Below are 26569 nucleotides of genomic sequence, written 5' to 3'. Positions count from 1 at the left end.
CCTACCAGTGCCCATCATTTCCGCCTATCAGTTCCGCCTGTCAGTGCCCATCAGTGCCACTTTTCAGCGTCCATCAGTGCCCATTGGTGCCGCATATCAGTGCCCAACAGTGCTGCATATCAGTGCCCATCAATTCTACATACCAATGCCTCCTCATCAGTGCCTATCGGTGCCACCCTATCAGTGCCAACTCATCAGTGCCCATCAGTGTCACCTCATCAGTGCAATATCATCAGTACTCGTTAGTGAAGGAGAAAACTAAATTTTATAACATAAATAAAAACTTTTTTTTTTTTTAATGTCGGTCTTTTTTCGTTTGTTTAGCAAAAAATAAAAACCCCAGTGGTGATCAAATACTACCAAAGAAAGCTCTATTTGTGGGAAGAAAATGATAAAATTTTGTTTGGGCCCCCTTATAGTTCCCTTTTGGGAAGAGGTCCAGTGCCTCTTGACAACTATCCTAGATCAGCAGGTGGCACTGGACCCCAAGACCTTCCTGTTGGGCATCCCCTTTCCTAAATTGACGAAGTCCTGAAAGAAACTGTCAAGACATATCCTGACAGTGGCGAGGTGTCTAATAGCCCTACATTGGAAAAAAGTACAGCCCCCCACCCTCGGTGCACTCCATACTAGAATTAGGGACGTGGAATTGATGGAGAGGATGACCGCCAGGATACAGGACCGGATTGAGGCTCATGATGTGGTCTGGAGCCCATGGAGTCTTCGGGAGGACCGGATGTGATCTGGCGCGGGGACCACACACGGTGATTACCCCCCTCTCCCCTCCCCCTTCCTTCCCCCGCTCTCCCTCCCACCCCTCACCCCTCTTCTATTTCTTAACGTTCTCTCCCACTTCTCTTATCCCTTTTATCTCCTATTCTCTCGCCTTTCTTCTCCCCTTTCTTTTCTTTATCGCTTAGTATCTCTTTCCTTTTCTTTATCTTCTTGATTCTCTAATCTCCTTTGCTCTTGTTTCCATGTGCCTTATCGTTCCTTCAGAAAGTTGTTTTGAAAACAACGACTAGAGTGAGCAGTTAGTAACATTTGTAGATATCTGTACCTAGCTATTGGGCTACCTCATTGGACACTATGATGGGTGGCACTATATGTCTATATCCAGTGCTGGCCCGGTTGATCGCGGAGGAGTCTTTTTGGACTGGTCTGTACCTGTTCCGGAAGGCTCCCTGTGGTGGGTCAACGGGCGAGAGGCCCCTAAACGATTGCTCATTTTCTTTCTTGTTGAGCTAAATGTGACGCAATACAGTATGATGTGTAATGCATTGTTGGAAACAATAAAAATTTATTTGATAAAAAAAAAAAATTGTTTGGGTACAGTGTTGGATGACTGCACAATTGTCATTCAAAGTGCGACAGCGCTGAAAGCTGAAAATTGTCCTGGGCAGGAAGGGGGGAAAGTGCCTGGTATTGAATTGACTAAGCATGTCCATAAATTTTATAGGTAAAATAGCAATTAAACGCTGAACTAAAATCAATTAAGAGCATTTAAACATAACTATTTTTACTCTCTAGGTGGGTCAAAACTGAATGTAAAGACAGAGTATTAGCATCCTCTGTAGACCTAAAAACAAACTGATAACCGGCCTTACTGGAACACATCTTTAACATGCCGAAACCCCATTTTCTTAAAGCACTTCATAATAATGTAAAGATCAGCAACTGATAATCATTTAAACAAGAAACCGAAAATTTCTTTGGAATTGGGACAATTATTGATGTCTCCATACATGTGGGAACAACCACTTGTCAGAGTGAAACATTAAAAATATTTGTAAAAACATCTGCTAATTGGGAGGCGCAGTTCTTTAAAATAATTAATACAGACTCTGTCTGAAACCTCAAATGACATATCTCCTGGAAAGAAAGCCAACTTGGTAGTCACATCATTAATTAATTAAACAAAATGTGTATAAAATCTATTTTGGACTTCAGGAAGGGAAGCCTCGAATTTCTGCACAAAAACCTGTTTCTGATCATAACCTGTGGCTGACTGAATAGTCTTCCACACTGTTCTAGTATAATTTAGTTAAAATCCTTTCCCCTCTAGATATTTTTGTTTTGTCTCTGTAATACCTGCTTTTAACCTTCCCCTAGCCACACTATATGCTGCCTTATCACGTGACTATTATAATTCTTATCTCTAACCAGAACCTTCACCTCCCTAGTTACCCAAGGTTTTTGCTTAGGGAATGAACTGATCATCTTTATAGTCACTACAGTTTCTACACACTTATTAACATACGGTCCTCCACATTAACTTTTCTCAGTAGTAGCCGCATCCCTAAACAGCTGACAGTCTGTCCGCTCAAAACAAAGGCGCAATTGTTTTGGCTGCCCCAAGCAGAGGCCATCCTGAGGACATTATTATTATTTCACAAGAACATCAATTATGTGAAACAAGTTATCCCCACCTTGTAACACTCCCATATGTTAAACCAACTACAAGTTACATAAAAATGGTGTAACACTATATAAAAATATATATATATTTTATCAATATCACACCCACAACACATAACTTGTGCAAAAGAAAAAAATATATATTAGATATTTGGGAGTAAAAAACTTTTTTTTTTTGCTTTATATCTTTTAATGTGCTGCTCATGCTTCAACACCAAGCCATGGCCACTCTTCCACTCCTTCAACTTGAGTGCTTTACCACCACCAGTTGTGATTTCACCTGGTTTATATGACCTACAGAAAAATGCAAGGTCAAAATAATCTTGTGTCCCCTTTAAATGGAATCCTATATGCTCAGTGGAAGCTAACGTCAGTCCTATTTAAATGGAATTCAGTGTGTCCAATGGTTTACAGCACCAGCACACCCTCGGCACAATACAGCACCGGTCCCTTTTAAAATAAATTCTGTGTGTTCGGATGGGTATGCCACTTGTGCTGCTCTTCTCCACAATACAGCATCAAGAAGGAAAAAAAAATAGGCAATAGTGATTTACCTTTTAAAATACTTTATTCACTCCACTCACATAAAATGCCACGCACATTAACTTTGTGTGTACACTTCACCACTATGTATAAGCATCAACAAAAGGCAGATTGTTGGTATTCAGCTCCGGCCTGCTATATTAAACACTACACTCCCTGTAATCTATGTGCATGATGATGTCATCCAGGCAGCCCCTCCACTACATGTTTTGGCAGCGGGCATGTAACTTCCTTGGGAGATCACATGTCCCAGTGACAAAATGCATAGGGATGAAGCTATTTGGATGGCCTTGGGTGTTGAAGTATGAGCGCCACATTAAGACATATAAAGCAAGATATATAGAAACTAAGGCCCAGGGGACTTTTTATGACACATATCTAAATATATATTTTTTCTTTTGCACAAGTTAGGTTTGATGGGTGTGATATTGATTAAATATTATTTGTTTTATAGCACTACACCAGTTGTGTTTAAATCGTAGTTGCTTTAACTGCAGGCTTGCGTCACCCCCTCTTCACAGGATACATAGAAAAGCAGACATCAATAATTGACAAGGGTCCTGGGAGCTATTGGCCGCCACATGTACCTGCATCGGACAAATTGTATGATTCTCTGCAGATTAGGCAAGTCTGTGTGCATGTAGGCAGTTTAATTAAAAAAGCAATTCACTATCTGTCTGACTGTGAAATATTTTACACATGAGCAATGTGCACACAGATCTCTCAAGGGTCAGAAAAAAACATCCCATCTTAACCAAACACATTTCAAAGTACCTAGGCAAATAACATTTACACAGTCAATCAGACAGTAGAAGCCCCCCCCCCCCCCCATAACTCTTACTGCACACTGTAAGTGTGTTCCTTCTGTCCCCTGTGCTTCAGTTTATTCATACTGTCTTCTTCCTGCTACAGAATGCCAATAAGGTTTAGGAAGAAAAGGAGATGATAATGAGCTGTGGTGGATATCTGTAATTGTGTGGAAGTTCTTGCTTCTGCCTGGCTGCTGTGTTCCAGATGAGCTACATCTTCTATGTCATACTCACTGTCACTGCTGGATCTCTGCATGTCATCTACTCAATAATGTTGTTTTTGTCATTTTCCTTTTACTTGAATAGGCAAAAGAGCAAATACAGATGTTGATACATGTGCAACAAATGCAAATGCCAGAGTATAGGTGTAGGTGTAGATCAGATCTGTAGTACAGCATTTTAAAATCAGTGCTACTTAGGCGACTGGAGCTTGCAAGGCTGTAGTCTTATTTCTGGACTTTCTACAAGACTACTGACTCTAATGTGTACCAGTGTTGTGACTTTCCAGGTTTTGGCTAGCTTTAGGGATGCCAGATGACATAATTCAATCAGGATCTACTTCTATTTCATGGCTCTCAGAGGAGATAATTAGAATAAAAAGTTTATTTTATGTTTCACAATAGTGATTTATTTCAGCAGCTACTAACATGGTTTGTTTTTTTCCACACTAGCAAACTATGATTGATGTGCAGACAGTTATTAACATTTTTCAGCAAAGTGTTTTATTACACTATATTGTAATATATAAAAGTGTAGAACTGAGAATCGTTCCCATTAACAGTAAAAGGAATATGAGCATGATCATATAAATCATAGTTTCAGCAATATAATTAATGTAAAAAATTATGAATGCAACGTAGAAAGAAATTCTTTCATAGGTATCGCAGATTAGGTTTAGATAAGGAATGTAAAAAAACTGGTAAAAATCTGAGATGCAAGGCCTAGAAATGATCTATTATCTAGAAAAAAAATTGTATAAAGAAGTAAATTGTTGCTGGTGTTGAATCAATGTTTAACTCTGAATTTCAGCATGCAGCAATATATGTTTTCATAACCCCTCTCCTCATTGGCATGTCCCAAGTACCTTTCTGTCATTATTTTAACCCTGAGCAGAGGTTTTATACCTTAAAACTGGAGAGAAAAAAGTGACACTCGGGCCTGGTTCACACCTATGCAGGTTGTAGTTTGCATATTCCAGGTGCATTTCACGTTTTTCAATACATGTTTTTAAACCATTGAAATCTATGGAACCAAAAACCAGAAAAATTTCCCTGGCCCTTTCAATAAAATGCACAGATGGGAACTGGACCCATAGGAAACCATGTTAAATGGACTGTGTGTTTCTGAAAAACTGAAAATGCACTAAAAAAATGCATAGGTATGAATCAGGCCTTACTTTTCTCTATGCTGTACAGTTTTTCAATGAGTACAAGAGACAGAAGCTGATGGAACAGAAACAGGTGAGGCTGGAATACCATTTTAACATACCAAAATTATCACTATCACTACTGAAGGACTGGGGATGAGAAACAACCAATTCCATGCTTGTGTACAAGTCTGAGGTTTTCTAAAACCACATCACACTAATAATAAACCAATGCTACCATTGGTGGATTAGTTAATCTGCAAATAAAAAATAAAAAAAAAGAAGAAACTTTATTCTTTTAGACTGCATAAATGTTTGCATTTCATTCAAAACAATGTTTTGTTTAACCACAAATTTTAATCTTGTTAGAAAATGATTCAAAGCAATTAGACAATTTCTGAAAGCAGATGCCCTACTTAATTAAATTGTGGTAGTTGCACAGACAAGCACATATTTTTGTAATAAATAAACTAAAATGTATTTTAAAGTACTCAAACACAATATAATACACATTTTTGGTGAAATATAAAGATGAAGTTGTATCCAGTAAACAGATACCAAGCATGTTAAAGCCTTAAAATTGCTAGTGCCTTTGAAATAGTAGAAATATACATTATCCAAATCTGTCTATAGGAGATGATTTAAAAGCATTTACAGCTTATCTTTTCAGCGTTACCGTGAATGGTCTTAGAATTACTGCTCTCGCTCCAAATTTGCCGCTACACCTCACATATGTGGTGTAATATTTGTATGTATACACATGCACTCTCTATGTGCACATTTGCATTAACAGGGTTGTTTTTAATTTTTGTTTGTGTTTTTATCATTTACATTCTGAAAACCTTTTTTTTCATTTAACTTTATGGTTATCACAAGGGGGCTAGCAAGCCCCCTATGTGATAGCATGGGAAAGTGACATGCCCTCTTTATGGAGACATCAGTAGTCAATTGGACCCCTAATCCCTCCTCTGCCCTCCACTGCACCTCACCAAGCACAGATCATACTTCCCCAGCAACAGAATTTGGGGAATTAATGAATTGAATGCGTGAGTAAATGCTTGTCTGGCTTCATTCATCGCAGAGAAGATCAGGGAACCGATATTCGCCAAACTTCTCATGCGCTCCATCTTGAAACAAATTTCAATGGTCTTAGGCCAAAGAAGGTACACGGGCAGCACTGGGGAGGCCCAATGAACAGTACCGTAAAAGTGATCAGATGGCTCTGCAGCTGACTGGTTAGCTTTCACTGAAAAGCTGATTGCTGGCTTTAAAAAAATTGTATAAGTTAACAGCTGCAGTTGCATATGTGAGCTTGTTTTAACTACTTGTACTCCCCACCATTTCTAAATGAACATATAGCAAGTGGTTAAAGTGGAATTATTGGCAAGAAAAATAATACATTAAATTACATATGTTTACTGTTTTGGCTCATAAATGACATATCATTTTGGTCAGTCTTTCTTGTGATACATACACTGATGCTAGCCAGTAAGATCAATCTGCTACTTTTTTGGTACAGTAATACCTTGGTTTACGAGTAATGCAGTATACAAGCGTTTTGAAAGATGAGCAACATTTAAAAAAAAAATGTCTTGATATATGAGCACTGTCTTTATATACGAGCGGTAGTTTTACTGTAAAAACAAAAGAATTACACTCACAATCTTAAGGAGTCTGGTGCTCATCCATGTAAAGCCTCTGTATATGTACAGTAAAGCTGTCAGGGAGACACCCAGAGACATTCCCAGCTGGGTGGGGTGGGCGTAACATGCGTTCAGAGCACCCGGAAGTGATGTCAACAGTTCCCGAGTGTCTCCGAGTTCTCCAGGAAGCAATGGGAGCCACCATTGCGCCAGAACCTCTGACCACATATAGCACTGTATACTGTACACCAGCAGCTTGGTTCTGACTCCCAGACAAGGGAGTCAGAACCATATAGACAAAGATGCAACAGGTAGTTGGCTGGGTCACAGCCCGCAAAGATGTGTAAAGAAGAATAGTGATACATTTAAGTGCATAATAATTGCATAGTATCATGGTAAGGGATGCCGCAGACGCCCACTGAGGGGCATCTAACAATGTATGGAGTAAAGAGAGGGAGTTGGTGAACCATGGGGTAGAGGAGGTTGGCGGTGAAAAGGGATATTATGTATATCTTAACGTTCTGACTCCTGGAGCATCAGATGTACTTGGGATCATAGCATATTGCCTTTCTTGGAATGGGTTATTTCGAATCGGGGGAACCAGTAGGTAAAAGATCCGACAGGTGAAAAGAGAGGGTAGATAAAAACATGGCTTGAAAGCTAGATGGAAAGAGAGGAGAGACAGAAAAAATATGTCTGAAATGTCAGGGGGCAGGGGTAGTGATGTGAGGTTAAACATGAAATATAGAAATACAAGGGGAAGGTCGGAGGGGAGAGGAGGGTCCCGGGGGGGAGGGGAGGATGGTATTGAAGATCCATATCAGTGTGGCTCTGAGGTTGGATTTTCGGTGAGCTCAAGGGGACTATAGAGATTTCAAGTTCAGAGATTTCCAGTATGAGCCTTGCTGTCGCCTCTGAATTTAACTGTAAACTATCATTTTGTGTTCATGAAACTGTTAAATACAGGGCAAAGGAAGACAGAAGCAACTTTTACATTTTTATGAGTAGATTCTAGGAAGAGTGCACCAAACCTCCTAATTACCCAAGTGAAAAGCATTTAAGATAATAGGTCCTGTGTTGGTCTTTGGCATCATGGTTACACAGTGAACTACTTGCAGAGAAATAAATACTTTAAAAAATGTCTCAAGTGCTACATCCGGAAACGGTTAGTCATGATTAGGGCACATTTGCACTTAAAATGTTTATATAGTAGTACTCTAATTCAGCAATTCTTTTCTTCTTGGTTATATTTTGTACTGTCTGATTTTGCCAGCAGAATAATGTGACCTGAATTACATTTAAGGCATCAGCATTAAGAATATGCATTCGATTATAGCACGTCTAGCCTAAGTAATTTAAAGCTTATGTTAGGGTAAGCTAAATGGATGAAAGATGTATAAAAATAAATATTATATGGTTTTTGAATGCATCTAAGAAACAAATTCAATTAGTTGGTATTTTGGCATGTTTTCTTGATTTTTTTTAGTGTACCCAGACACTATAACTAAGATTTACTAAAGGCAGATAGACTGTGCAGTTTGCAAGTGCAGTTGCTCCAGAGCTTAGTAAATGAGGGGACATTTCACTTTGAAAAGAATACCCAATCACATGAAAGGAAAACAAGAAAAAAAACATATTTTTTGCTTCCACATGACTGGTTGATTGAAGTCAGCAGAACTCCCTATCCTCATACGCCCCCTCCTCATTTAATAAACTCTGGAACAAGTGCACTTGCAGAGTGCAATTGCACTTTCAAAGTGCACAGTCTATTCGTCTTTAGTAAATCAACCCCTATAGCTGTATTAAGCATGTCCAAATGCATCATATGGGGGTTATTTACCAAAGGCAAATCCACTTTGCACTGCAAGTGCACTTGGAAGTGCAGTCACTTTAGATCTGAGGGGGACATGCAAGGAAAATAAAAAACAGCATTTTTGCTTGCACATGTTTAAATGATACAATCAGCAGAGCTTCCCCTCATTTCACATCTTACCTTCAGATCTACAGTGACTGCACTTCCACTTTAACCACTTTCATTTAGGGCATAGTGACAGTGGCCTTGTAATGGTTCCTCAACCTCCTGCGCCACTTTACCAGTGCTTTCTTGAGTCTCTTTTCTGCATGGCAGCCAGGGACAATTGTTGGGCCTTCTGGGTATGGGGGAGAATGTGACCTTTCCCCATGTAATGCCCCATACACACAGTCGGAAATTCCAATGGAAAAAGTCTGATCGGATTATGTTGTCAGAAAATCCTATCGTGTGTGGGCTCTATCTGACTTTTTCTGTCGGATTTTCTGATGCACAAGGTTTTAGAGCAGGATCTAAAATTTTCCGACAACAAAATCCAATCGTATACATTCCGATCGTGTCTAGACAATTCTGATGGACAAAGTGCCATGCATGCTTAAAATAAACTAAGAGACGAAAGCTATTGGTTACTGGCCCGTTTATAGTCCCGACGTACAGTACGTGTTTGACGTCACCTCGTTCAGAACGATCGGATTTTCCGACAACTTTGTGCGACCGCGTGTATGCAACACAAGTTTCAGCCAAAATCCGTTGAAAAAAATCTGATGGATTTGGTGGTCGGAATGTCCGACCGTGTGTATGGGGCATAACTGTGCTTTAATATAGCAGCCAATAAATAGGCTTGAGCACTTTCATGTGACCCATTTCTCATCTATTTATAGGAAGTGTAGCCACAGCAATATCCACTGCAGTTAAATATACTGTTTGGGATAGATATAAGTAATTAATATAAGTTTATCTGCCTTTAACAAATAACATATTGACCTTTTGTGTTTGCCATTTACTCCATTATGACTTTTATATTAAAGGGAGGCTGTACTCTTAAAAACACTAGACTACTACATTTCATTAAGTATACTGTTTATAGTTTCAAAGTAAACGATTTTTGTTGAAGCTACTAATGATATTATACAGGCTTCTGTATCTTTAAGACATTTTTATAAATATATTTTTATCAAACAGACAACAAAAAGCCTATATAGCGACACAAGGTCCCCTGGCAGAGACAACGGAAGATTTCTGGAGAATGCTATGGGAACACAACTCAACCATTGTTGTTATGCTAACAAAGCTCAGAGAAATGGGCAGAGTGAGTACCTGTTTTTACTTATTGCTCATAACAGAACTATGCATGAAAGTAAAAAACCCTCTCTTTGCAGCACCCCCCCCCCCCAGCCCCCCTAATACCTACCTTAACTCCAATCTCAATCCAGAGATGTGCACAAGACCCTTGGTTCTCTGGGAACTCTGCCTCCTCATTGGCTGAGACAGCAGCAAGAGCTATTGGCTCCTGCTGTTGTCAATCACAGCCAGTAAGGCAATGAGGAGAGAGAAGGGGCGTGGCCGAGCAGTGGCTCTGTGTGTCAATGGACACCCGGGGGCCACGGCTCGGGACGGACCACCTTGGGTGCTCCATTACAGGATGCTTTCTCTGGGTGCACTCGGCATGTGGAAGGGGCCAAGATCACTGGTGAGGGACCCCCCGAGAAAAGGAGGATGCGAGCTGCTCTGTGCAAAACCAGTGCACAGAGCAGGTAAACATAACATGTTTGTTTTTAAAAAAAAGCCTTAAATATTGCTTTAAGGTGTTCTTAGCCATTTAAAAGTTGCCAATGATGTCAAGTGCAAATCTTTCATTAATAGAAGAAAGTAACCTGTAGAATAAAATTGTATTGCACTGACATTGCATGGTGTGCAATGACTAAATGTCATGGACAGACACAAAACACTTTACCCCCAAAGCAGTCCCACAATCATTGGTGGTCATTACAATTTTCTAGATACCCCGATCCCCCCCCCTTAATTTATTGGTATTCAGTGGTACTTTGACTCCTCCCAAAACAGTCCCACAAAGTTTTGGTCAGCAGCACTTGAACCCTTCCCTCTACTTTGATTTGAAGCCTCCATCTGCTGCAGCCTGGGAAATTTAGTGAATGGATTGATCCATTAAATTTATCCAATCTCCTCCTTCCTCTTCCTCTGTTGTGTGCAGAAGGCGCAAGCTTTCCAATGTAGACAGTTCTCCTGTTTCCATTTGTGATCAGTGTATTTTTGGCCATCGCAGCAATTACAAGGCAAATTGTCGCTTTGATTTACTACAATGGCTGGTACTGGGGTGGTTAAGGCTCATTTAATGCATGCTAAAAATATGTAAACACTTAAAAGTCTATAGCATAGACCAGGGGTGTCCAAACTACGGCCCTCCAGCTGTTGCAGAACTACACATCCCATGAGGCATTGTAAAACTCTGACATTCAAAGACATGACTAGGCATGATGGGGATTGTAGTTCCTGAACAACTGGAGGGCCGTAGTTTGGACACCCCTGGCATAGACATATGTTTAATTTAAAGAGTGAGGATCAAAAATATCAAGGCTTTTCTAGCTAACAAAGTTAACAGCAGGTACCTTGTGGTAATTGTTTGTAGACAGGACTTTTAAATGTTAAAACAAAGTACAGGTTCTGTTTAACATATAATGGTTTGTGCTTTTTTATAATTATTTATATCCTTTACATAATGAATTTATGTGTTTCCAGGAAAAGTGCCATCAGTATTGGCCCGCAGAACGGTCTGCTCGGTATCAGTACTTTGTGGTGGATCCAATGGCAGAATATAACATGCCTCAGTACATCCTCCGAGAATTTAAAGTAACAGATGCTCGGGTAAGTTATCTTTGCTGCATGAAAAAAATAAAAATAAAATACTGTTCATTTGTTTTAGCAACGAAAATTGCAGAAATCAAGACATTTTCAAGAAAAGGTTTATGATAGGTAGCCTTTTTGGTTTTGTCTGAATGTGTACAATTTAATCAGTCTCAGTATAGTCTGTAAAGCTAGAACTGCATGATTTAAAACCCACACATGGCATTCTGTACTAAATACTAACAAGCATTACAGTGTACTGCTGATTCTGGCTTTAGCAGTGTCTTGGAGCCATTCACTCATCCACATGTTGAAGTGCTTGGCTGGAGAACTAGATTACTCAGTTTACACACAGAACCCAACCTTTTCTCATTGTCGTGGAATTTCATGTTTATCATATTCAGTTACTCGGTTACTTAGCTCTACCTTTTGCCAGCTATGGTTCTCCACAGCAGTGGGATCAAATCCAGCATCCAATCTGTCTGCTATTAAATGTGATAAGATTGCCAAGACGCAAAGGAACACATACACAAAAAATACGTTATCCATTTTTCTGCCCAAAGAAATTGAATTTTACCATGACATTTTATAATACATGTTCACTCCAATGTGCTTATCCTCCCTGGCGGTACGATTATTTCGGATTTTAGGTGCTAAAAGCGGTACCATTATTTTGCATGAAAATTTGGCGTTTTATATTGTAGTCCTGCAATTCTTAGGAATAACTCTCTTAAATCTGTCCAAACCAGAGTCTAGCAGACATCCCGGGTATGATAAAGTTTGAAAAATTAAATCATAAATTATAATATAATAAATAATTATAAATAATTGTACCAAATAATAATATAACAATAATAAAAATTATTCAATAATGTAATCAAATCAAAAACACTGAAATTTGCTCAGCTGCAGAATTGTCACTGTCATTACTTTTCAGTATTTGATGACGGATCTCCCCACAAATCGCTATCGCTCAATTCTGCGAGTGATTCTAATTTATTATCGCTGTTTTCTAGCTGGTCTAAAATCATTTTTGATGTACAGTGACAGTTTTGGTTGCTATGGGCAATCTCCAGTTTCCAGGCATAAAGAACAGTTTTTATTATATAAAACTGCATGCAGGACACTGGGCAGACCACTAGGGACAACGGGGATGTGAAATATTTACATACAGCAATGTAATCTGTAAGATTACATTATACTGTATGTTTACTGTTTGTTTCACTTTTTGAATTTTGCGCCGATCTCCGTGCCCGTGCGTCGCAACGCTCGCAGGCAACGGAGCTCGGCGGTGTGATGCATCGAGCGAGACACGGCTCGCTCGTACAGCGGGGAGACAACGCTGGATCCGAGGGAGAAGGTAAGTAAACCTCCTCCTGGATCCAGCGACGCTGTCCCGAGTCTGACTCGGGGATACCGCTTTTGGTATGAAAAATCCACCCCGAGTCAGACTCGGGAATACCGTCAGGGGGGTTAATAGACAGTGGGTTTAATCGAATCATTTGGATTCACACTTTTCACATGTGCAGTATGTGTATGTATGGTGTGGTTCAATTCTATTTCTTTTGAATAGCAACCCAAAACACATATACATTATCAGTCTGCTTTTCAGCATACCATAATGCCTGTATGAATTCACATGCACCATACATTGCCCTATGTGCCATTTTTTTTCCATACATTTTCATATGATATATTGGAGAACAGAAATCAGATGTTAAACACAATTAGGCCTCTTGCACACGATACTCCTGTTTGAGCATCTACTCTTTCAGACTTTTTTTTGGTATGTATTTGTGTCTATTTTCAAGCATTATCACACACATATGCGTTCGCAGAATTTCACATTAATTTTCGCACATTTTCATGCAAACATATATTCTCACGTTCTTGTTCTACAGTATGTTAATGGGCATTAGCGTAACTTTGCACACAAGTCGCACATATTTGCGTGCATGAGGCATAAATTTCTGACCAATAATGCAGATTTTTCTTTTTTTTTTTATATATATTTTTTATATTTTTTTTTTTACAAAAAAATCCAATGAACTCAATTTTAATCATACATTTAGGCAACAATTTATTCAGCCACATGTCTTTGGTAAAAAAGAGTTGAGTTTTAGCTTTTAGTTTATGACTGCATTTCTTGAGGTGCTAAAATGCCAAGGCAATACGACCCCCCCCCCCAAATGACCCCATTTTGGAAAGTAGAGACCCCAAGGAAATTGCTGAGAGGCATGTTGAGCCCATTGAATATGTTATTATTTTGTCACAAGTGATTGAAAAATGACAAAAAATAAATAAAAATGACACAAAGTTGTCACTAAATGATATATTTCTCACACGTGCCATGGTTATATGTGGAATTACACCCCAAAATACGTTCTGTTGCTTCTCCTGAGTATGAGCATACCTCATGTGTGAGACTTTTTGGGAGCCTAGCCGTGTACAGGACCCAAAACCCAAGCACCACCTTCAGGATTTCTACAGTTGTAAATATTTGATTTCATCCTCACTACCTATCACAGTTTTGAAGGCCATAAAATGCCAAGATAGCACAAACCTCCCCAAATGACCCCATTTTGGAAAGTAGACACCCCAAGCTATTTGATGAGAGGCATGTTTAGTCCATATTTTATATTTTGCCACAAGTTGCGGTAAAATTAATTATTTTTTTCTGCACAAAGTTGTCACTAAATTATATATTGCTCAAACATGCCATAGATATAATGAAAGTACACCCCAAAATACATTCTGCTGCTTTTCCTGAGTATGTGGATACATCATGTGTGAGACTATTTGGGAGCCTAGCCACGTACAGGACCCTGAAAACCAAGCACCGCCTTCAGACTTTCTCGATTGCCGCCGGGCTCCCACGATCGCTCGGGGTACACACAGTTTCCGGTTCTCTGAGTGGGGAACTGACAGATCGTCTGTCCATACAGAGTATGGACAGCGATCTGTTAGTTTCCCTGCACAGTCCCATCCCCCCTTCAGTTGGAACACAAAATAGGATACACATTAACCCCTCCCCTACCCCCTAGTGTTAAGTCCCTTGACTGCCAGCAACATTTTTACAGTAATCAATGCAATTTTAATCGCACTGATCGCTGTATTAATGCCAATAGTCCCAAAAATGTGTCAACATTGTCCGACGTGTCCGCCATAATGTCGCAGTGACAATAAAAATCACTAATCGCCGCCATTACTGGTAAAAAAAATTATAAAAATGCCATAAATCTATCCCCTATTTTGTAGACACTATAACTTTTGCACAAACCAATCAATAAACGCTTATTGTGATTTTTTTTTACCACAAATATGTAGAAGAATATGTATCAGCCTAAACTGAGGAAAAAAAAATGTTTTTTTATATATTTTGGGGGGATATTTATTATAGCAAAAAGTTAAAATAATGCGTTTTTTTCAAAATTGGCACTCTTTTTTTTTATTTATAGCACAAAAAATAGAAAAACCGCAGAGGTGATCAAATACCACCAAAAGAAAGCTTATTGTGATTTTTTTTTACCACAAATATGTAGAAGAATATGTTTTGTTTGGGAGCCACGTCGCACGATTGTAACAATTGTAATTTAAAGCGACGCAGTGCAGTTGCAAAAAGTGCTCTGGTCTTTGGCCAGCCAAATAGCCCAGGGCTTAAGTGGTTAAAGGTGAACTTAAAGCTTCGTCCCCACTTGTGCATCCCCAAAGTGTGATGTTGGAGTGTGACTTTGATGCAACTTGCACTATCTGGCACTCAAGTCACAAGAAAAAAGCATCAAAGTAGTGCAGGAACCGTTCCAAAGTCGCTGCAACTTTAAGTCACATAGATGGGAACAGGTGCTATTGAAATCAATGGGCTGCGACTTGTCCTGCGATTTGTGTCCAAAGTCACATGACAAGTCACACTAGTGGGAATGGAGCCTAAAATGCAAATAAAGCAGGTTAAAGAAGGACTACACTCGGCTCACATAATTTGTAACAAAATCATCTTTGTCATTCTGAAGCTTCCCTCCAACAGCTTTGCATATTATTTTATATGTACTGTGATTCTGTACTGAATATGCTGCAGAAATCTCCCTCCACTGAGTCTGGCTGCAACCATTTTAACTGTGGGCAGCTGAAGCTGCTGCCTGTTCACTTCCTGGATTTACACCGACACACAGAAGCACACCTCCAGCTCTAAAGCTCTCATTGGCCCTCGTATGACACATCCCTTCCCTCACTTCCTTGCAAATTCTCACAAGAGTGAGAGAGAAAGCTGTACATTATGTCATAACCCTAGGCTTTTTACCAGACAAGAAACAGGAAATGGGCTGTGTAAGGTATTTACTGGCAGAAAACAAAATGGTTTACTATCCAAACTTAAAACAACAAGGGTAGAATATGTAATAGATGGAAAGTTCCACTTTAAAGCTTGGTACACACTATCAGGTTTTTTTTCCGTTCAATCCAGCAGGCTAAACAAAAAAAAATCTCGGGAAGGGCTTGCTCTACTAACTATCCGATGCTAGTACAGCGATCTCCCTGCTGAGATATTGTGTTCTGATAGCCAGACTGACCCCCTCCACCCGCCAAAACATGCTGGTCAGCACTGGCAGCCATTGGCTGATCGGATGTTGGTTTTCCAGCATGCCCATTTGACAGAAGCCAGACGTTCATCCAGCTTCTGTCGGACAGGCTGCTGTACACATGGGCTGAATGTTGGCCGGTTTCTGTTGAACTGGCTGATACCAGCTATTATTTGGACAGGCTTAAGAGAATGGAGCACCTTTTAGCCTCCTTAACCACTTCAGTTCCGGACCAATAAACACCTTAAGGACCAGAGGTCTTTTTGCAATTTCGCACTGCGCTGCTTTAACTGGTAATTGCGCGGTCATGCAATATTGCACCCAAACGAAATTTGCGTCCTTTTCTTCCCACAAATAGAGCTTTCTTTTGATGGTATTTGATTGCCTCTGCGATTTTTTTTTTTTGCGATATAAATGAAAAAAGAGCGAAAATTTTGAAAAAAAAAGATATTTTCTTCTTTTTGTTATAAGAAAAATCGAATAAACTAAATTTTAGTCATACATTGAGGGCAAAATTTATTCAGCCACATGTCTTTAGTAAAAAAAATGTCAATAAGCGTATATTTTTTGGTTTGCGCAAAAGTTATAGCGTCTACAAACTAGAGTACATTTTCTGGAATTTACACAGCTTTTAATTTATGACTGCCGATCTCATTTCTTGAGGTGCTAAAATGGCAGGGCAGTACAAATCCCCCCCAAATGACCCCATTTTGGAAAGTAGACACCCCAAGGAAATTGCTGATGGGTATGTTGAGCCCATTGAATATTTATTTTTTTTGTCCTAAGGGATTGAATAATGACAAAAAAAAAAAAAAAAATTTTTTTTTACAAAAAGTTGTCACTAAATGATATATTGCTCACACATGCCATGGTTATATGTGAAATGACACCCCAAAATACATTCTGCTGCTTCTCCTGAGTACGGGGATACCACATGTGTGGGACTTTTTGGGAGTCTACTCGCGCACGGCACCCCGAAAACCAATCACCACCTTCAGGATTTCTAAGGGTGCAAATTTTTGATTTAACTCCTCACTACCTATCACAGTTTCGAAGGCCATAAAATGCCAAAATAGCACAAAACCCCCCCAAATGACCCCATTTTGGAAAGTAGACACCCCAAGCTATTTACTGAGAGGCATGTTGAGTCCATGGAATATTTTATATTTTGCCAAAAGTTGCGGGAATATTACAAACTTTTTTTTTTTTGCACAAAGTTGTCACTAAATGATATATTGCTCACACATGCTATGGGCAGAAGTCAAATTACACCCCAAAATAAATTCTGCTGCTTCTCCCGAGTACGGGGATACCACATGTGGGGGACTTTTTGGGAGCCTAGTTAACTAGCTACCTAGCGACACTAGCGACACTGATGCAGCGTTCAGAAAAATTATCGCTTAGTGACACTGGCAAAAGGGGGTGAAAGGGTTAACTAGCGGAAATCAGGGGGTTAAAACCATTATTGGGTAGTATATCGGGGTACCTAGCGCTATAAAAACCTGGCGGTGAACCTAAAAAAATAACTAGCTACCTAGCGACTGTAGCGACACTAATGCAGCGATCAGAAAAACGATCGCTTAGTGACACTGGCAAAAGGGGGTGAAAGGGTTAACTAGCGGCAATCAGGGGGTTAAAAACATTATTGGGTAGTATATCGGGGTACCTAGCGATATAAAAACCTGGCGGTGAACCTAAAAAAATAACTAGCTACCTAGCGACACATGCAGCGATCAGAAAAATGATCGCTTAGTGACACTGGCAAAAGGGGGTGAAAGGGTTAACTAGCGGCAATCAGGGGGTTAAAAACATTATTGGGTAGTATATCGGGGTACCTAGCGCTATAAAAACCTGGCGGTGAACCTAAAAAAATAACTAGCTACCTAGCGACTGTAGCGACACTAATGCAGCGATCAGAAAAACGATCGCTTAGTGACACTGGCAAAAGGGGGTGAAAGGGTTAACTAGCGGCAATCAGGGGGTTAAAAACATTATTGGGTAGTATATCGGGGTACCTAGCGATATAAAAACCTGGCGGTGAACCTAAAAAAATAACTAGCTACCTAGCGACACTAGCGACACATGCAGCGATCAGAAAAATGATCGCTTAGTGACACTGGCAAAAGGGGGTGAAAGGGTTAACTCTAGGGGCAATCAGGGGTTAAATCTTTATTGGGGGGTGATAGGGGGCTACCCTGGACCTAACACTAACTGTCCTGACAGTTTTTACTGTCACAACTGACACTGAATGCATTGATCAGTAAAGAAATGATCAATGCAATCAGTGACACTGTGACTGGGGGGGGAGGGGGGGCGGGGGGGGGATCGGGGGGCGATCGGGGGGGGGGATCGGGGGGGGTTTGTGTGCCTGTGTGTACCTACATGTCAGTGTAGTGTTCGTGCAGACTTACTTTTACTCTTCTCCTCGTAGTCCGGTCAAAAAGACCGCCCCGAGGAGAATGACATCACTTCCTCCTTCCTGTGTAAACAATACACAGGGGAGGAAGCTTCTCATTGGCCAGGAGCGATCCAGAGGGGGTGGCCGAAAACGAACGGCCATCCCCTCATCACGGATCGCTGCTGGACCGAATCGGACCGCCGTATCCAGCGGGAGGGGGTCCGATGGGACCCCCCACCCGCTGGAAGGCAATCACGTAGATGTACGTGATTCTGCCTGCCTGTGCCATTGTGCTGACGTACAATGGCAATACGGCGGTCCTGAAGTGGTTAAAAATTGTAATTACCATACTAAAACATAAAGAATCTGAGATTGTTATACACCATGAGAATTAGCCCCGGACACACTTTCCCTTTACATGGACTATGTTGCCAAAGTATAATTCTTTAAAACACTGACATCCTGTTTAACTTCGGGTGATTAATCAATTGCTGGTGAGCCATTAATTTGGAGAATATTTTGAAAAATTAAATATAGTTTTCTATAGTAAAAAAAAAAAAGTTTAAGATTAACATTTGTTGCAATGCCAAATTACTTTATTTTATTTTTTTAACATAATTGATAGCTTTATGTCAACATCTAGTTACAGTTTTTCTTTATTGGGGGAGCGTAGGGAATATCCTAAGTACAATGTTTTCTCTTTCATGAGCAGAAAGTGTGACAGTGTTTTTTGTTTGTTTTCTGATGTGTTCCACCTTTAATTTTGTCTATTCAAAATGAATCTAAGACTTATCTTCTTTTATTCCCAACCAATTTCCATTTAATGCGGCAGGATAATCCGTTTCACCATGTGTGACTGTTACCTGGCACTGCCCTATTATAAAGGCCAACCTAATAAGAATATATTATTAATTCAAACCTTCACTCATTCTGCTCTTTATTTACTGCACAGTGCATTTTAGAATTTTAAATTCTCATTTCTGCTCACTTCAACAAAATGAGGAGCTAATTGTTATCAAAATAAATCAATAATAGTGCAATGGTGTCCATATTATATTTCTGTGTACTATAATTTTAATATAAGTATGCATCTTTTTGTTGTAATACACAAATAACACCACAGTTTTGTAACATGCTATTTGAAAGTAATATGCATGATAATGTTCACTTACAACAAGTTTAAGGGGAAGAAGGGCCAAAGCTTAGTTCTGCACTCCTGTTAACCACATTCAGCTGACAGCGGGCTTGCAGGCATCATCCTGGAATAACACCTCAAATTGCTCATGTTAATGTTTGTAAGCTGATATGGAAGTAGCTCGAGTGGAGTTCTCCAAATTATGTTTTTCTTCTTAAATCATTATTATAATTATGTTTTTTTTAATATATGTGCCAACAGTATACTGGGTTTACAAAAGTCTTGTACGCTAATGTTTATTATAGAACTAGTAACAATATTTTATCAAAATGAAGTAAACATTGTGAGTTCAATAAAAGAGATTAAATATGAACTAATTTATTAACCACTTCAGCCTCGAAAGATTTGGCTGCTCAATGACCAAGCCATTTTTTGCGATTTGGCACTGCATCGCTTTAACTGACATTTGCGCGGTCCTGCGACGCTGTACCCAAACAAAACTGATGTCCTTTTTTTCCCATAACTAGAGCTTTCTTTTGGTGGTGCATTATTTATTTTTTGCCCTATAAACAAAAGAAGAGCGATAATTTTGAAAAAAGCACAATATCTTTCACTTTTTGCTATAGTAAATATCCCAAATTTTTTATCAAAAAAAACTAATGTTTTCCTCAGTTTAGGCCAATATGTATTCTTCTACATATTTTTGGTAAAAAAAAACAAAATAAGTGTATATTGATTGGTTTGCGCAAAAGTTATAGCGTCTAAAAAATAGGGAATAGATTTATGGCATTTTTATTATTATTATTTTTTTTGCTAGTAATGGCGATCTGCAGTTTTTATCGGGACTGCAACATTATAGCACACACATCAGACACTTTTGACACATTTTTGAAACCATTGACAATTGTACAGCGATCAGTGCTATAAAAATGCACTGATTACTGTGTAAATGTCACTGGTAGGGAAGGGGTTAACACTAGGGGGCGATCAAGGGGTTAACTGTTCCCTATGTGTGTTTATAACTGTGGGGGGATGGGACTGTAGGAGGAGAGAGAGAGATCGGTGTTCATACTTAGTATGAACACACAATCTATCTCCTCTCCCCTAAAAGAACCGGGATCTATGTGTTTACACACATAGATCCCAGTTCTCTCCCTGTCATGAGCTCGCCCCTAGTGGCCAAAAGGGGAAGTGACATAACATAACGTCGTTACACCCAGCCGTGCCATTCTGCCGCAGTAAAACTACGGCGACTGGTCGGCAAGCAGTTAAATAAATAGAATCGAAATCCTAGTTATTTACAGATACATTCTGCTGTTTTTATTCATTTTGGAAACATTTTAGTTTGGCCATAGTTGTTCATGTCCACTTATTCTTCATAACACAATATATTACTTTCTTAACAAACTTTGCTGAGAATTTGCATAAGAAACAATTTAATAATACAATAGATAGTCTGTATGGCCTCTTCACAAATTCAGGATTGATTTCACTCTACTGTTTCTGTTCATTCATTTTCAAGTGAACATTCTGAGGTTTGTTAAAGATTTTTAATGAAAAATAAACTCTTTTTACAGGATGGCCAGTCACGGACAGTAAGACAGTTCCAGTTCACTGACTGGCCAGAACAAGGAGTGCCAAAGTCTGGAGAAGGATTTATCGACTTCATAGGACAAGTGCATAAAACAAAAGAACAGTTTGGTCAAGATGGGCCAATATCTGTCCATTGCAGGTATGTTTCAGGAGTACTTCAAATATGTCATATAGCCAGGCCAAATTTAAAAGTATCAGTATGTATGGATTGATTTCATCATCGCAATGTATAAATAAATACCTAGCTGTTTTAAGTATAGACTGCCAAATAAATAACAAGGTAAAAAAACATATTTAAATTTTTTCAATGTTATGATTGTATCAGACAGTTACGTTATTAAACAAAGGTGCATTGACATCTACAGACTGCAGGTGTCTCTGCAATCATTGCTGACAAAGTTATCACATGATTGTCAGTAGGAACCAAAATTATCATTGGCAGCCAGGTCTGACAGCTATCGGTTGCACACATTTGGCTGGCAGCTGTCAAAGGGATGACATCAGTTGTCATCAACCCTGTCCTCGGGGCCCACTAACAGGCCAGATTTTATGTATTACCTTGGGGAGATGCAGACTAGAATACTGCAATCACTGAGCAGCAAATGATATCACCTGTGATGTATTTCAGTTATCTTGCAAACATGGGCTATTAGTGGGCCCTGAGGACTGGGTTGATGACCACTGACCTAGATAACACATCATTAGAACAAGACTTTGTACAGGGGAACTTTATCTACAGATTCTGATCAGGGACCAGATAACACATTCAACTCACACAACATGGAGGGATTTCTGAATATACAATAATGTGTGATGTGGGTTATATGCATTTTTTTTTTACATTACTTGTTATAACAAAAACGGTTCTTCTATTTCTATAATTTGGGTAACGTTTCCTTAGATTGTATCTAATAGACAAGTGTCAAATAGTGATAAAGATGAAGAGAATGTTAGTTGTGCAAAGTGAACATTTACATAGCTTATGCACAGTCAACCAAAGAGAAGTAAAAATAAAAAATGTTTAATTGCACATGGTTATTTACTAGGCCGAATTAATGTTTACTTTGTAAGTAAAAACTCTCTAGTCCTTTATTAAATCTACCCTTTCTGTAAAATCAGTGCAAGGATCTAAATGTATATCTTGTATGTTTTTGCTATATACAATGACCCCTTATACTGTATATATGAGGATTTTTATATTCAAATATGGATAATTAGGAGGAAGAAGAGATTATGCTTAAATCTGTCCATCTGTCCTCATCATTGTCCATAATCCTTTGAAAGGCTACTTTAGAGCTTTTGATCTGCAAGCTTGTCCTGGTCAATGCTTTACAAAGTACTGAAGCTAATGGTTCAGTATTACAACCAGACAATCAAATTTTCAAAAGCCAGGGCAGTCTGAAATTTTTTCAGGCTTCTCTTAACAGATGTTGACCCAATAAAACTATTAAAAACCCAGAAATTTCAAAGTGCCAACCAGCAGTTTTGAGTATATGTAAACCCTAACGTTAAACCCATAGGTCCAGTACAATGAGTGAACATTATCACACTAAGGCCACGTACACACGGGCGGACTGTCTGCCCAACTTAGTCCGCCGAAACACATTTGAGCGGACAGTCCGCTCGTGTGTGGGCTTCAGCGGACTTTTTTAGCGGACAGTCTGACGAACAAAGTCTTACAGAATTTCCGTAAGATTGTCCGTCCAAACTTGGTTTGAGCGGACAGTCCGCCCGTGTGTGTGCTAGTCCGCTGTACTTTCGAAATGAGCGGACTTTTCCTGCCCGGAGAAAAGTCAGCTCATTTCGAGCGCGTCTCTAGGTAGGCGGGGCCCGCGAAGGAGACGTCGCGGGCCCCGCCGCCTGGTATGGACTTAAAGGGGAACCCCAACACCGAAAAAAATCGGCGTGGGGGTGCCCCCAAGTCCACAACAGACCCTTGTCCGAGCACGCTACCCGGCCGGCCAGGAAAGGGGGGCGAGCGAGTGCCCCCCCTCCTGAGCCGTACCAGGCCGCGTGCCCTCAACATGGGGGGTGCCTTGGGGAAGGGGGGCCGCGCGGCCCCCCCACCCCAAAGCACCTTGTCCCCATGTTGATGAGGACAAGGGCCTCTTCCCGACAACCCTGGCCGTTGGTTGTCGGGGTCTGCGGGCGGGGGGCTTATCGGAATCCGGGAGCCCCCTTTAATAAGGGGGCCCCCGGATACCGGCCCCCCACCCTATGTGAATGAGTATGGGGTACAATGTACCCCTACCCATTCACCTGTAAAATAAAAGTACCAAAAAAAAACACAACACACGAGATAAAATATTTTATTGCACAGCTCCGGGGGTCTTCCGCCTTCGGGGGTCTTCTCGCCGGACTCCTCCGCTATCTTCTTGTAGCTCTTTTGCTAGCGGAGGAGTCCGGCTTTCTTCCTCGCTGCCGGCCTCTTCTCCCGACTTCGGGGGTCTTGTCCCCCTCTTCGGTTCTTCTGCCGGGCCACCGCGCCTTCTTATAGCTCTTTTACAGGCGGTGGCCCGGTCTTCTGTCGCCGCCGCCGCCTTCCGTTCTTCTTCTTCTTCTTCTTCTTCTCCAGGAGATGTTGCCTCGACGTTCTCTCCGGCCGGAATGCCAGAGCCGCGCTGCGCGGCCACTTATATAGTGACAATGGGGCGGTGTCACATGGTATATGTCACATGGGTTGGTATCACATGGTGACCCCGCCCCCTTATGATGTCATAGTCCCCATGTGACATCAACCCATGTGACCAACCCATGTGACATATACCATGTGACACCGCCCCATTGTCACTATATAAGTGGCCGCGCAGCGCGGCTCTGGCATTCCGGCCGGAGAGATCGTCGAGGCAACATCTCCTGGAGAAGAAGAAGAAGAAGAAGAAGAACGGAAGGCGGCGGCGGCGACAGAAGACCGGGCCACAGCGGACTTTTTTAGCGGACAGTCTGACGAACAAAGTCTTACAGAATTTCCGTAAGATTGTCCGTCCAAACTTGGTTTGAGCGGACAGTCCGCCCGTGTGTGTGCTAGTCCGCTGTACTTTCGAAATGAGCGGACTTTTCCTGCCCGGAGAAAAGTCAGCTCATTTCGAGCGCGTCTCTAGGTAGGCGGGGCCCGCGAAGGAGACGTCGCGGGCCCCGCCGCCTGGTATGGACTTAAAGGGGAACCCCAACACCGAAAAAAATCGGCGTGGGGGTGCCCCCAAGTCCACAACAGACCCTTGTCCGAGCACGCTACCCGGCCGGCCAGGAAAGGGGGGCGAGCGAGTGCCCCCCCTCCTGAGCCGTACCAGGCCGCGTGCCCTCAACATGGGGGGTGCCTTGGGGAAGGGGGGCCGCGCGGCCCCCCCACCCCAAAGCACCTTGTCCCCATGTTGATGAGGACAAGGGCCTCTTCCCGACAACCCTGGCCGTTGGTTGTCGGGGTCTGCGGGCGGGGGGCTTATCGGAATCCGGGAGCCCCCTTTAATAAGGGGGCCCCCGGATACCGGCCCCCCACCCTATGTGAATGAGTATGGGGTACAATGTACCCCTACCCATTCACCTGTAAAATAAAAGTACCAAAAAAAAACACAACACACGAGATAAAATATTTTATTGCACAGCTCCGGGGGTCTTCCGCCTTCGGGGGTCTTCTCGCCGGACTCCTCCGCTATCTTCTTGTAGCTCTTTTGCTAGCGGAGGAGTCCGGCTTTCTTCCTCGCTGCCGGCCTCTTCTCCCGACTTCGGGGGTCTTGTCCCCCTCTTCGGTTCTTCTGCCGGGCCACCGCGCCTTCTTATAGCTCTTTTACAGGCGGTGGCCCGGTCTTCTGTCGCCGCCGCCGCCTTCCGTTCTTCTTCTTCTTCTTCTTCTTCTCCAGGAGATGTTGCCTCGACGTTCTCTCCGGCCGGAATGCCAGAGCCGCGCTGCGCGGCCACTTATATAGTGACAATGGGGCGGTGTCACATGGTATATGTCACATGGGTTGGTATCACATGGTGACCCCGCCCCCTTATGATGTCATAGTCCCCATGTGACATCAACCCATGTGACCAACCCATGTGACATATACCATGTGACACCGCCCCATTGTCACTATATAAGTGGCCGCGCAGCGCGGCTCTGGCATTCCGGCCGGAGAGATCGTCGAGGCAACATCTCCTGGAGAAGAAGAAGAACGGAAGGCAGCGGCGACAGAAGACCGGGCCACCGCCTGTAAAAGAGCTATAAGAAGGCGCAGTGGCCCGGCAGAAGAACCGAAGAGGGGGACAAGACCCCCGAAGTCGGGAGAAGAGGCCGGCGGCGAGGAAGAAAGCCGGACTCCTCCGCTAGCAAAAGAGCTACAAGAAGATAGCGGAGGAGTCCAGCGAGAAGACCCCCGAAGGCGGAAGACCCCCGGAGCTGTGCAATAAAATATTTTATCTCGTGTGTTGTGTTTTTTTTTGGTACTTTTATTTTACAGGTGAATGGGTAGGGGTACATTGTACCCCATACTCATTCACATAGGGTGGGGGGCCGGTATCCGGGGGCCCCCTTATTAAAGGGGGCTCCCGGATTCCGATAAGCCCCCCGCCCGCAGACCCCGACAACCAACGGCCAGGGTTGTCGGGAAGAGGCCCTTGTCCTCATCAACATGGGGACAAGGTGCTTTGGGGTGGGGGGGCCGCGCGTCCCCCCCTTCCCCAAGGCACCCCCCATGTTGAGGGCACGCGGCCTGGTACGGCTCAGGAGGGGGGGCGCTCGCTCACCCCCCTTTCCTGGCCGGCCGGGTAGCGTGCTCGGACAAGGGTCTGTTGTGGACTTGGGGGGCACCCCCACGCCGATTTTTTTCGGCATTGGGGTTCCCCTTTAAGTCCATACCAGGAGGCGGGGCCCGCGACGTCTCCTTCGCGGGCCCCGCCTACCTGGAGACGCGCTCGAAATGATCGGACTTTCCTCCACGTGTGTGGGCGAGTCCGTTCATTTCAAAAGTAGAGCGGATTGTATGGCGGACTTAGTCCGCCATATTAGTCCGCTCAAAAAGTGCCGTGTGTGGGCAAGTCCGTTCATTCAAAAGTTTGGACGGACTGTCTGTCGGATTGTCTGATGAACTTAGTTGGCCAGACAATCCGCCCGTGTGTACGCGGCCTAAGACAGAAAGTGTGTCATTCGCAGGATCATCAGGTGAAAATAAAGGGAAAAAAACGCTAGAGAAAAATGCAGCATGTCTAAAGACTGACAATCTGCAGTATATCACATTTTTATGCTTGGGTTTAGATATATAAAAAAAAAAAATAATATTTAGGACTTCCAATCTTAGATTGGAATAACTAGGGAACAGAGGTTAAAATAATATACAAGCATCAGGTGCTGTCTGAGTTTTTAATGAATGCACAGTATTAAACCCCTCTGAGTAGATAATTTTATTTAGTTATTTATCTATTTATTTATTTTATTACACTACA

General features: G+C 41.7%; 1 protein-coding gene across 28 annotated transcripts in view; it reads left to right on the top strand.

Annotated features, from left to right (window-relative positions):
• PTPRD (protein tyrosine phosphatase receptor type D) overlaps window positions 1–26569 on the top strand; it is a 2297910-nt gene that overhangs the window by 2258974 nt on the left and 12367 nt on the right. For all 28 annotated transcript variants that reach the window (XM_077475060.1, XM_077475071.1, XM_077475065.1 and 25 more), the window contains 3 exons: window positions 9772–9898; window positions 11347–11472; window positions 21133–21287. In XM_077475060.1, coding sequence (XP_077331186.1) covers window positions 9772–9898; window positions 11347–11472; window positions 21133–21287 — 408 coding nt within the window. The remainder of the gene's footprint in view (window positions 1–9771; window positions 9899–11346; window positions 11473–21132; window positions 21288–26569) is intronic.

This window comes from Lithobates pipiens, unplaced genomic scaffold, assembly GCF_037356315.1.
Source record: "Lithobates pipiens isolate NorthernLeopardFrog02 unplaced genomic scaffold, aLitPip1_a1.2 Scaffold_13, whole genome shotgun sequence".
NCBI lineage: Eukaryota > Metazoa > Chordata > Amphibia > Anura > Ranidae > Lithobates > Lithobates pipiens.
Note: the sequence above shows the minus strand (reverse complement) of the source record. Positions and strands in the feature narration are given on the sequence as shown.